The sequence below is a fragment of the Palaemon carinicauda genome, chromosome 7 (genome assembly GCF_036898095.1).
Source record: "Palaemon carinicauda isolate YSFRI2023 chromosome 7, ASM3689809v2, whole genome shotgun sequence".
NCBI classification, from domain to species: domain Eukaryota; kingdom Metazoa; phylum Arthropoda; class Malacostraca; order Decapoda; family Palaemonidae; genus Palaemon; species Palaemon carinicauda.
The window spans coordinates 9,721,118-9,734,980 of record NC_090731.1 but is presented as its reverse complement, the minus strand read 5'-3'; the positions used below and the strand labels follow the sequence as shown (position 1 = coordinate 9,734,980).

The 13,863-nt window shown below is 40.7% G+C and overlaps 1 protein-coding gene across 4 annotated transcripts in view; it reads left to right on the top strand.

Moving 5' to 3' along the window:
• LOC137643828 (pyroglutamyl-peptidase 1) overlaps window positions 1-13,863 on the top strand; it is a 79,171-nt gene that overhangs the window by 14,324 nt on the left and 50,984 nt on the right. Inside the window, exons 1-2 of one of the 4 annotated variants that reach the window (XM_068376536.1) lie at window positions 5,727-5,813; window positions 8,028-8,263. In XM_068376536.1, coding sequence (XP_068232637.1) covers window positions 8,030-8,263 — 234 coding nt within the window. In that variant the 5' untranslated portion in view covers window positions 5,727-5,813; window positions 8,028-8,029. Of the gene's footprint in view, window positions 1-5,726; window positions 5,854-5,874; window positions 5,897-8,027; window positions 8,264-13,863 lie in introns of those variants that run through there. The other 3 variants (XM_068376534.1, XM_068376537.1, XM_068376535.1) reach the window with 3 other exon arrangements.

Genomic DNA, 13,863 nt, shown 5'->3' with positions numbered 1-13,863 from the left:
AAGAGGCTATTTGACCTCAGTTTTTAGGTGACTTACCTCTATTATTAAAGGCTATTTTTTTATATTTCTTCGTATAAAGGCTTTCCTTTTCTATTCTCTTCCGTCTTTTATAGTTTTTCAAGATCTTCTTTGATTAGTTCGCCATTATCCTTCGAGATTTCAAGAGACATTCCAGTGCTGTTTGTCCTCGGTTCGTCAGATTCCTCGGAGAAATTGATGGCTTTCATGTCTTTACCTATAAGGGCGATGCGTAAAGACATGGATACCATTGATTTCTCGGCATACACTATACGCCATTATACTAAAGTCAACGAAGAGCAACACAATATATTTACCAATGCCGTCCTGATATGTTCTATCTTCAATGCCGAATTTTGAAGAAACACACGTCGCTCACCGCTCTGCACCAATGCAATCCAATTATAGGACATTGTCGCTAAACTGCAAGCAAATTATCCTTCAAGGCGCTTACATTATGATCTTCAAAGCTCGCCAACTTCGGCAGCACCTATCCAAACTATCTAAAGATGAAGGTGTTCCGAATAGCCTCCAGTTCATCCTGTAGCTGTAACAAAATTCTCACAGTCAGTTACCTGTTCCGCCAGAACGCGAGCTCTGTGAGGAAAGTGAAATCCTCCTCCCAATGTTCACTGCGTAAACTTCCATAGCTACAGTACATACATATCGTGAGGTGTTGCAAGGTATGTTTAAAAAAAAAAAAAAGAGAGAGAGAGAGAGAGAGAGAGAGAGAGAGAGAGAGAGAGAGAGAGAGAGAGAGAGAGAGAGAGAGAGAGAGAGAGATATCAGGTCTTCAGAAGTCTTTTGGAATCCGGGGCGGAGCCATTCAGAACTGCTCCGGGAAGGTTCCGTTCTGGAGTCATTCAGAACTCTATGCTAAGTCTACGGCTGTTTCTTCTGAAGTCATTTGGAAAGGAGATTCAGGAAGATTTTCTTCCGAAATCGTTCAGAGATTTCTGGAATCATTCAGAATTCCATGCTAAGTCTATGGAAATTTCTCCTGAATCCTTTTGGAGAGGCACGAAGATTTTCTCCCGAACCCGTTTAGGACTCGCGAAAAATTCTCTTTTTTTCTGGTTTCAATAGGCCCTTATAACTCATAATAATAATAATAATAATAATAATAATAATAATAATAATAATAATAATAATAAACTACGTGATTTGATTTATGAATTTGAGTCAGAAAGGTCGGAAATCGATCAATGCTTGGATAGGAAGATGAAAAACAATGATTTATTAATCTCTCTCTCTCTCTCTCTCTCTCTCTCTCTCTCTCTCTCTCTCTCTCTCTCTCTCTCTCTCTCTCTCTCTCTCTCTCTCTTTATATATATATATATAAATATATATATATATATATATATATATATATATATATATATATATATATATATTTATATGTGTGTATATATATATATATATATATATATATATATATATATATATATATATATATATTTATATATAGACTTATATTATATATAGCATTTAATCATAATTAATTTACGGGCATTTTTTTCAATCATTATTATTATTATTATTATTATTATTATTATTATTATTATAATCTAAGCTATAACATTAGTTGAAAAATCTTTGCTGATCATGGCGATACGCAAACCCTTTCACCAAGGTATAGTACATATATTGTATATGATATGAATTGATATGATTACAAGCTAGATATTTCATCAAGGTGGTGATTGCGTAGTTAAACGAATGGTCATGGTGTGTACGTTTTATCTGAATGAGAGAAACGGTCCAAGGAAATGAATCGATTGATTTTTTTTTTCAAGGGGAGAATTAACCAAGGTGACACCATGGTTTGTAAGGCCACAGAATTGCTAAGATTGCCTGGAATAATGATGGGTAGAGTTCATATGATAATAAAATATTTGGAATACTAGAAAGTTCTTTTTGTTTATAGTGCTGTGTGAATGTTATTGGTATACCATTTTACATATAGAAAGGTCGAAATATATCCATAAGAAGAACGTTCAATGTACACAATACTCATTTTCTTATGTCTTCTTGCCCCTATGTTTTCTCTCCTTATCTCCCCTTTTAAGTGGAACCTACCTCTCAGAGTGGGGCAAAGTAAATAATTAATTTGGGCCTCTCACCTGTCTCGTACGTGTCACGCGAATCTCTCTCTCTCTCTCTCTCTCTCTCTCGTAACGCTCTTTTTTTCTTTGTCAGACGATTTTTCACCACTTCGATTTTTATTCAAATTAATTTTTTTTCTTTCCTCTTTATGCAGTCTTTCTCCTTTTGTTTCTAATACTTACTCTCCAGAACAATGCTTATAGCACTGAACCGCCAACATTTTTTTTTTTTGGGGGGGTATAATTTGTATATACTGTCTAGCCACTCAAAAGACCCCATAACTCTCTAGTGGTAGTATCTCAACGGGTGGCTGGTGCCCTGGCCAACCTACTACCTACAATTGAGAAAAATAAACCAAATGTAATGTGACCGTATTTTCAGAACACGACTATTGTCACTTGGTTTACTGAACACAAACATAAGTTTATTTATACATTATATGTAGAGACTATTGTTTATCACAGTAGCTATTGAAGTTACAGTGCTGGATTGCATAATGCAATATTAGCGCAGAAGAACCTCCGTGGCTTATCAAAAAGCTAATATGGTAACCTATAAACGTGAGGGTTCCCGAAATCTTATCAGTTGAAATATAACTAACCCAGTTATACGTCACTTGAAGAAAGAAAGAAAAAAAAAGAAAAATGTGTTTTCGTTAACAAAGCTTAATCAGATGTTCTTTGGATGTTTCAATTGTTCCTTTCAGGAAATTCAACTAATATCTAAACTCAAACTATTATTGATTGTGCTTGAAAATATGTCGATAAAGCTGTACATCTTTATGTAATTAGTACCATTGTGGTACATTTTTTTGGGGTGGGTGGGGGGTGGGGCGGAGGATGCAACAATTTAAAAAGAAGAATACAATGGATCATATAGGACTCGTAAAGTCAACCATTGCTCATCGAACACCCAACGAGTGTGAAGGAAGTTAAGAGGAACAGTAGGCCTACTGGTATTAAGCGTTAGGCTAAATATATGTCATTTTCATAATAACAGTTGAATTAGTGCATTAAAGATATGTAATAATTTAATGAAATTCACACAATAGCCAAATTTGAACAAATAAATTAACTATTTTCTCGCGTCATGTATCAAGTTAGCATAGCTGCATTTAAAAGTAGCCTATATATGAATATTCTAATGCAGTCCAAATGAAACAGCCTTTTAGACCTAATTCATTAAAACATTTTACTGCATCCCCAAACCATATATATGTTGAGGTCTCTAAGTAATTATCATAATAAAGTGATCTGCCATTAATCTACCCTCTTCCACACTGAAATCTGCTAATTTGGTCGTTCATTTTATCCCTAATTTTCATTAATCTTAGTTTTTCAAACATCTCACTAACTGTGTTCGTAATAGATAGTCCTCTTCTATTGTCAATATAGAATCTGCTTCCTTTAGACACTATTAGACTTTTTTACTGGTAATATTTCTAATTCATCCCATTCATTTGGGATACCTATTCTCTCTTCTATTTCATTTATAGTTTCTCTCACGCTATTCTTCGTGTCTTGGCCCGTGTTTTTCGTAATTTTATTTCTCATTTCTTTTCTGTCTCTTATTCTTATCTTTTCGGGGATAGTATAATAGCACCAAGGCTACTTTCTGTCTTCATTATTTTATCTTTTTTTCTAGTTTACTTTCGAGTGTAAAATAATTAATTTTGTATAACTCATTTCCAACTTGAACATGTCTGTATAATAAAGTTCAATTACTTTTTTTAATATTCTTAACATTTTCTATTTCTACCCCCATCTTTATTTGTACACGTCTTATGTACATATGTATATATATATATATATATATATATATATATATATATATATATATATATATATATATATATATATATATTTGTGATGGCAGTCATTGTACACGTCTTATGTATATATATATATATATATATATATATATATATATATATATATATATATATATTTATCTATCTATCTATCTATCTATATATATATATATATATATATATATATATATATATATATATATATATATATATATATATATATATATATATATGTATATTAATCTTAGAATGCTGCTCCATTGAATCTGCCTTTTCTTTCAAATTAAATCACTGTTTGCATTACCTTCTTTGCCTTTTCTCTGGCATTTTATTTCATCATATCTTATCGGTCATCTTTTCTTGAACTTCGTGGAGTAATATGTTTTCTAAATTACTTTCCTTCAATCTGATCTTTAATTTCCTTTTCGACTTCTTTGATGTTCTTATCTATTTATTTCTTTTTTTTTTTTTTTTGCTGATTTTCTGCGACTTTCTTAGTATATTTCTCTTTATACTATTAACATTTTCTTGTCATATCTTATACTTTTTTTTCGTCTCCCTACCTTTGATGATTTTCAATAGTTCTGCAGCTTCTGTCTCACCTTAGATCTTTTCAAGTCCAGAATTCTTTTCTAATTGTTACTCTGCTTATATATCGTTCGCCAGTCCATTTAAGTTATCACGACATTGTGATATATGTATGCAATCGTATACCATCTCCATCTGTCCCTCACCATTATCTCATTCACATATGGCACTCTTGTAATCTCTCTTATACTTTCATTTTGAATCTTGTCCTGCCACTTAACTCCCAATATTCTTCTGGGGGTGTTGTTCTCAAACCTACAAAATCTGTTGAATATTGTTTCATTGCCATACCACGACTCATGTCCATACAGTAACACCGATCTCACTAAACTGATATTATAGCCTGATTTTTATATGTAATTTCATGCGATTTGATTTCCAAACTTTACTTAACCTAGCCATTGTCTGATTTGATTTTTTCAATTTTTCATTAAACGGTTCATTTCCCCTTTGCCTACACATGCACTGAATAGTCAGACATATTCTTCTCTGTTCCCATACACCTGACAACACTGAGATTGCCAATTCTTCACCCAAGGGTTACCGCACTGTCATTGGTCAGTGGCCACTTTCCTCTAGGTAAGAGTAGGAGAGACTATGGTATGCAGCTATTTTAGGAGGAAACTCCAAAATCAAGCCATTGTTCTCTAGTCTTGGCTAGGTCGTAGCCTCTTGTAACGTGGTCTTCCACTGTCTTGGGTTAGAGTTCTCTTGCTTGAGGGTACACTCGGCTGCACTATTCTATTTTATTTCCATTCCTCTTGTTTTGTTAGTTTTTATATTTTATGTAAGAAATATTCATTTTAACGTTGTTACTGTTCTTTAAATATTCTATTTTTCCTTGTTTCCTTTCCTCACTAGGCTATTTTCCCTGTTGGAGCCCCTGGTCTTTTAGCAGTCTATTTTTCCATCTAGGGTTGTAGATTAGCAATAATAATAATAATAATAATAATAATAATAATAATAATAATAATAATAATAGTATTTTCATTTGGCTACCGAACGCCTCGTCATATTTGGTTAACCGCATTGATATTTAAGGATAAACTACATATATATGGGATGTGATATCTTCCCTTTGACAAAAAGGAATCTAATAGAACATTAGTAAGCTTGTCCACAGACGTAATTGATGATACATGCTTTAGCTCGTTTTCTGGTTAACGGTTCTAAAATTTATGACATCACTCGGATCAATGACGTCACAGCTTTCACAAACTTTGGCTCTATGACGTCATAGTGTTATTTGGTATTGGGAGTCTGGGACCCGAACGTCTGTAGACGGCAACAGGTGATGTTTTGATGTTGTGAATTAATTCAAGTAACGTAAAGTAAGTAGAGTTTTGTATTGACTTGAGGCTATCAATCTAAAAGGTAACTTTCGTTTGGATTCTATACAAAAACTGTCTTTGAATTAAATATATGTTAAAGTTTGATTGATTTATACAGTGCATGGGGCCTAAAGGAAGTTTAAGTATACCATGGTAGGGGCCTTATGAAATGTCGTAAAGGTCCCTAATTAATATAGCCTATGCTCATACAATTAAAATGTGTAGTTCGTACTGTATTTTGCTATATAACTTCGGTAACAAGATTAGGAAATTACCGTGAAGATTTGCAGGTAGACCACGTACATATTTAACCTTGTGGATCAGCGTATCTCGAAATGTCATTAAATTACGTCAATTAATATTCATGAATTAAATTTTACGTCAAAATATGCTGAAGGTTTTCATTACTTTTGCTGCGAATGATGTACTGTCCATGAATAGTCCTCCCACCTAATAAGTTAGGACAACCTAACCTAACTTGACACATATCCTACTGATTTCATTATAATTAAAGGACAAAGGCAAACACAGTCAACTGTGGCATAAATCACCTAATTGAAATTCTTGTTTTCTATTAATCCTATTGGTACCTGCCTGCAAAACTACATTTGTACCAATCACTAATTAATTTTCCAAATATAATTTTGTTGCCTGTATCGTTCTCCTCAGATTGCATATGTACAGTTTTTTTTCATATTTAAGATCTTAATCTAATAGATTTAAATTTCTGTAAAGTTACGGTATACTAGCTTACAGTATTTCCCTTATGGCATGTACATGGGAAACATCCGAGTCTCTTGCAGTCTCTTGCTCCGTTCATCTGTCGTTAAGCTAATGTCCATGATATTTGTTACATTTTGTGGTACTTCTGAAGAATATAGGTATATAATGGCATGGTTTAGAAAAAAATTAGCAAGTGTTCAGTCATAGAGAATTGAGACAACTTAACCTAACATGAGTAACCCAACGTAGACTAACTTGTCCAATTCCTGCCCTGCTAAACTTTGTAATTCTTTACCCATGCACCAATACTAGTAAATGTCAACACTACCCATTCCCCCTAACCTAACATAGGATACCTTGTCCTTACTAATTGGCCTTTGTTTAACGCCCCGTACATCCCTTAATTATTCATTATATATTCACTTAACCTTGTGATTGTGTACCCATGTGCCGGCATTATTAAGCAATTAAGCATGACATACACTTCTATTGTAACCCAGGATTATTTGGTTCTCATTATTGGGCTTTACCTAAACTCGCCAAGTACGTTTGTGTTAGTACACATTGTACTATGAAGTCTTTGAACATGGGGCATGGGCAAAAATATACCCTTAGCTTAACCTAACCAATTCCCAAGAAAGTATTGTAAGACTAAAATTCTAAAGTTACAAAATCCTCCGTTCCCCTTAATTGGTTATTGGTTATGTATCTGATATGAGTTGGATCCTACATTCTATTGTACTAGCCTTCGTTTTTTTATAATTTTTAAGGTAGATATACATTTTTATTATTTTATCTTTTAAAAAATGCTATTAAGGCTAAAGAACTGGAACTACACAGTACTTAAGGAGATAGATTGGTGATCTTAGAATTTCATCACTTTTACTAAATTGAGTTCCAACTTATTTATGTCTGAGAGCTCTTCAAATCGACTTAGTTTAGTACCGTGTTTGGTAATTGATTTTTTAATTAGCTTCTAATAAAGGAATTTATTCTGTCTTCTCACATTGGTCAATGACTAAAATTATGCCAGGTTGCACTTTCTCAATGACTAGAATGATGTGCAGCCTTTTTAAACAAAGTGCCACTTGTCAAGATTCCTGTATTATGGGAGCCGCATGTCCTTACGACATCGTTTTTGCTGCATTTGAGCTAGGAACAGAAAAACAAACGGTGACCTTACAAACACCGTTAATGAGTAAATTATTTCCCTTACGACTTGCTTCATATTCATTATCAGTAACACCAATGTCATTGTCATCTTTTAACCCTCTTATATTTGTGGACTGCTTTGATTGCTCTCTATAAAGCGGTTTCAATGAACTTTTTGTATGTTGTAATGAGTTATTGTGTATTGTACAGGATTTTTAAAAATGATTTTACCACTTTATTCTAATAGCATATCTACATCTACAAATTTTAACATTTCCCTTTATCTTCCCTGTCCATAGAGATGAGTGACACAAGTAGTGACAGTACTGTAGAACAGAAGCCTATTATTTATTTGACTGGGTTTGGGCCATTTCCTCCGCATTACGTCAATGCAAGTCAAGTTGTAGTAGAACATTTAGATGTTGCCAGACTAGAAAGAGAACTAGGTGTTAAAGTGGTGAAAGAAATTCTCGCAGTTGAGTATGATAAAGTGACCAAAGTGGTGCCACAGCGATGGAAGGAACTGAAACCTAAGGTTAGTCTGATTGATTGCAGTCTGTATGTATACTGTACTGTAATTCTGTGTTAAGCATTGAAGTTCGTATATTACAATGACAGTTTGTTCCTACATTAGATAAAAACCATTGTGATTTAATAGGGAGATGTTTTCAATGCAACCTGGAACTGTCGTTAGGATTGTTGAGTGACTGGTGGAGGGGGCAGCAGAGAAACCCCACCCCCATGAGCCAGATTAGCCTCACTTTGCTTTTGGCTGCAAGTAAGTATGAATGTGCTGCTTGCTCGCTGCGATGGATATATCGTCCCGTTCACACACACACTCAACCTCCTCTAACCTTCCATTCAACAATGTCAGATTCCTATGCAAAGGGGTCCGCAAAGGAACAGGCCCTTTGGGTCAAAGTCCATACCATGTTAGAGAAGGATGCTCTAAAATGGTCCCGAAAGGGTTCATAGGCTTCTACAGTCATTTATTTCCTGTAGGAAAGGCATCTGGAGGCTGAAGACGGGTCATCGATCTCATAACCTTGAACAAGTTCGTACACCTGACTCCGTTCAAGATGGAGAGTCAGACAGGGTCTCAGACGAAAGGACTTACTGATATCGTTAGACCTCAAGGATGTGTACTTCCAGATTCCTGTTCATCCATCCTCACGGAAGTAACGGAGATTCATGCTAGGAAGGAAGTTTTACCAGTTTAAGGTGCTGTGTTTCGGCCTGTATACAGCACCCCAGTTATTCACTCAGATCCTCACCCTAGTGCCCACCTGGGCCCACAAGAATGGCATTCGTCTGCTTTGTTATCTAGACGATTAGCTGGTTCTGGGAAACTTGAGGAGACCCTCCAATGAGACAGGCTTCTCGTATTTTGTTAAGATCTGGGAATCATGGTAAATTACAAGGTCTCACCTGCAACTGTCTTAAGACATGGTATATCTGGGGATGAAAATCATGACTTGACCAGGCAAGGTTTTTCTGTCCGAGGAACGAGTAAGAGTAAAGAGACTGATAGAGATAGTCCAGATCTTTCTCTTGCAAGATGCATTACCAACACATCAGCGGCAAAGGCTGCTTGGGCACTTAACTTCTCTAGAGAAGTTACTTCCCAATAGCCATCTGCACATTCAGTCTCTACAGGGGCAGCTGAATACCTTTTGGTCCTAGCACCTAGACCCTCCGAGCACTTTAGTGCCGGTAGGTCAAAAGCAAGAGAGAGATCTGAGCTGGTGGCTGTTGGACACAAAACTCCTTAGGGGAGTAGACCTTCTCTCTCCTACCTTGGATTTGTTGCTCTTCACAGACACATCAAAACAAGGGTGAAGAGCTCATCTGTTGCACCTCACGGCATCCAGGCAGTGGTCTGAATCCAAGCAGCAATTCCGTATAAACCTCTGGTAGATGAGGCCAGCTTTTCTCGCCCTTGAGCGCTTCCATCGTCTCCTTTCAGGACACTCCGTAGTGCTGATGAGCGACAACACTAAGGTGGTGTCTCGCATAAATAAATAAGGTACCTTTTCACAACTCCTATGCCATCTGGCTGAGATCCTCAGATGGATGGAAAACAATTCAGTAGCCCTTTCACCCCAGTTCATCCTGGGCAAGAAGAACGTGCTGGCGAACATTCTGAGCAGGAGGACTCGGATAGTAGGCTCCGAATGGTCTTTGAAGCAACAGATAGCCAACAAAGTTTTGACTTTGTGGGGTTTGCCAACAATTGGCCTGTTCACAACGTCTTTAAACCGTAAGCTTCCGGTGTACTGACTGTTCTCCAGTATTGGATCCTCAGGCAGCCTAGCAAGACATCCTCCAACATCCGTTGGAGAGGGTGGACGTCTAAGCGTTCCCCCCTTCTGCCTAGTGAGGAGGCTCTTAAACAATGTCAGGGCATCATGATACCTCTCGATGATGTGAGTAGCTCCATTGTGGCAACATGCAGAATGGTTCCTGGATCTTCTGCATCTGCTCACAGAGGCACTGACAGAGTTCCATCCACTTCTCAATCTACTCAGGCAACCACACATGGAGATCTTGCATCAAGCAATCCCATTGCTTTGTCTTCCTGCCTGGAGGTTATCCAGCAACTACTCGTAACTTCTCCGCCCACTACATGCAAGACATAAGCCACAGAAACCTAGACACGTTTACCTTAGGTTCTGTGGTGGTTGCACAAAACGAGGTCAATGACACCTCGGCTCCCTTGTAGGATAAGTAGCAGTTGGTTGAGGGTAGATGTTACCCGCGAATAAGTCTAGTGTGAGTGACTGGCCACTTCCTATTTCACCCTCCCATTTCTTGGGGGTCAGCTTCCAAGGAACTCTGCAAGCTATCCACTGCTAACTGCAGGTTACCATGCCCTTTGTGTGCAAACTGGTATATATTAATACAGTATTTGTTCCGTAACCGAAATACAAACCACGCTATTTACAAAGGGTATTACTTTTAGCGTAGCTGAAATGGCGAGCCATTAGAATTTAACGAGGGTGTATTATCCCCGCGCTAGTTAGCGGGGGGTAGGGGAGTGGTAGCTAGCTACCCCTCCTCCCCCTCACACACAGGTGATTACCCACTTTCACTTTTGGCTCGGACTGTGACAGACGTCTCTGTCTTGGTCCTCTCTTGGCAGCCATTGTTTGTTTTGTCTTTACTTAATCGCTTACTTTTCTTTTACTCTATATATATGTAAACATGTTTTCATGTTTGTATATATATTTGAGTATAGAAATAAGTAAGTTTCCTTTTCAGCTTTGTGTGTGTAGTGTACGATATCTACGTGGAGGCCTCGGCAGTTAGGCCACCACGGCGTAATTTTATTGGTGGCGATCGAGTTTGACTTATGTCTTTCTCTCTCTCTCTCTTGAGGTCGTTCACCCTTTTACTACGTGTTACTACGGCCTTGTAGCTTCCTTTCCGTGTGGGGGGGGGGTTGCTACGCCGTACGTTTGTCTCAATTAGTTATGAATCTAATTGTAGTTGTTTTTTGTTTTTCAGCTTGTAGAACGATTCCTTTCGGGGTTTTCGTTCTTTCTTTAGTGTTCATTCATTTTTAAATTACATAATTACATAGTTACATAATTATAATTGTTATAATTCTGTTTTGGTTACAGCTCTCCTTCCGCGAGTGTAAGTGGTTGTGAGGGCACGTGCCTGTTGTGTAATTCTTGTTCCTTTCCCTCGGGATTCCTCTTCGGAGCCTTCCCGGGGGAATGAATGTGTACTAATATTATTTGTTTTATTTGTTTACAGTTACCGATCTAGTTCGTTTCTGTAATATGGCAACGGTGTGAGCTGTCTGGTTGAGTCCTGGGGATTCGGCTGTTGCTGCCTCCCCCCTTGTATTTTCGTCAAGGGCGTGTCTCCTTCTACTGGAAGTACTCCCGTGACGACGGACAGCTCTCCAGTTCATTTTAGAACTCTCAGGAGGCTTGCCTCCTTGGGCGGATAACTTTCCTTCCGAGGGAAGTTTTTCCTGTCCAGGCTTGAGTTTTTCCCCTTTTGGGGGGTTCTTCTCTTGCCTTTTTTTTTCGTGCGACTATGCTCTTGGTGCTGAGCGGTCGCACCTGCAGTTTCGCTCAAGGGGCTGGGCAACTGCAGGAGCTCCTCTTCGGAGGATTGCTCCTTAGGTCACTGGCTGACCAGTCTCTTCCACGAAGTGTTTCTCTTTCGTTCGCGAGAGAGTACACTCATAGAGACTCCTCTTCGGAGGTTTCTTCTGTTGCTGTTGCTGTTGGCCTCCCTCGCCGTAAGGCCCACCGTCCGCCTCGTCGTAAGGGCCTCTCATCTCCCTATAAGGGTGCTTGAGGCGCCTTTTTGGATCTCCGTTTGCAGCCTACAACTCCCTTTTTCTCGATCATCCGCCTTGGTGCAGATGGACAGCAGTCTGATCTCGTCTTCCGACGGGCAACGGTCTTCCCAACGGACAACGGTCTTCCCGACGGACAGCGGTCTTCCGACGGACATCAGTCTTCCGGCGGACAACGATCCCTTCGGGGCAAAGGGTTGCCCCCACGGGGGTTCTTCCCTTGCGTGTCAGGGTTTCCCTGCGCGCCCTTCTGCTGTGTTTGGTCCTGCTCAGTGTTAGCACACAGGCGCTCTTCTGCTCATCAGCGCTCTCCTGTTCGTCAGCGCTTTCAAGATGATCATCCCTGCGGTTCCTGTTGGTTCCTGTTACGCGCCCACGTTCGCCCTCGCGATCTAGAACTTCGGTTCAGGTCGGGGTCAAGGACTCTTCTTCTTTGCGCAGGCTTCCACGCGTAGCCTTCTGCTCGTCAGCGATCATCAGCTCGCCAGCAATCACCTGTCTCTCGGCGATCTCCGGATCGCCCACGTGTGTTACAGCCGGCACGCCAACGTTCTCCAACACTTCTGAAGGAACATGGTTCGCCAGCTACTAGCTCACCTGCGTATGCTGATCGCCATCGCACGACCCTCAACTGCGGATGCTGATCGCCATCGCGCGACCCTCAACTGCGGATGCTGATCGCCATCGCGCGACCCTCAAACTGCGGATGCTGATCGCCATCGCGCGACCCTCAACTGCGGATGCTGATCGCCATCGCGCGACCCTCAACTGCGGAAGCTGATCGCCATCGCGCGACCCTCAACTGCGGATGCTGATCGCCATCGCGCGACCCCCAACTGCGGATGTTGATCGCCATCGCGCGACCCTCAACTGCGGATGCTGATCGCCATCGCGCGACCGCACACCTGCGGATGCTGATCACCATCGCTCGACCCTGCGCATGCTGATCACCATCACGCGACCCTCAACTGCGTATGCTGTTCGCCATCGCGCGATCGCCCACCTGCAGATGCTGCTCGCCATCGCGCGACCGCCGACCTGCGCATGCTGATCGCCATCGCGCGACCCTGGCATGCTGATCACCATCGCCCGACCCTGCGCATGCTGATCACCATCGCGCGACCCGGCGCATGCTGATCACCATCGCGCGATCGCCTCCTGCACAGGCTGCTCGCGATCGCTCACCTTCGCAAACTGCTCGACCATCGCGTCGGCATAATACAACGCGCCATCGCCAACCTGCGCATTAGCGCTCACCAGCTCACCACCGATCGCTTGTTGATCCATATCGCCAGCGGTCTTCCTCGCCATCGCGGTAACGCTTGCGTTCGCCGCCTCGGACTCGCTCTCATCCACCTGCCCACCCTCACGACCGCTCGCCCGCGCGACCGCTTGCCTGCGCGCCCACACTCCCACGTGCCTGCACGTCTACGCTCATGCTCTCCAATGTTCGCCCACGCGCGAACCAACGGTTTTTCCATCGCGCGGACGGATGGTGTTCCGTCGCGCGAACCTACAGTGTTTCTTCGCACAAATGTCGGCTTATTTCTTGCAGTATCCATTGCTCGTCTATGGGTTATCGCTCGCCGACCACCAGCTCTCGCCCTTCCTACCACGCTCGCCCTCCCTCTGCGCTCCTTCGCTCACCTTCGTTTGCGTTACCGCGCATGAGCGCTTCCACGTTCGCCCACGCGAAAATCTTTGAATTTCCGTCGCCCGACCTCCAGGGCGATTGCGACCACGATTCCCAATGGGGTTTTCGCAGCATGACCAGCCTGGCGAGTTCTTCTGGAGCGTATTTCCAGAACAGGGCCTCA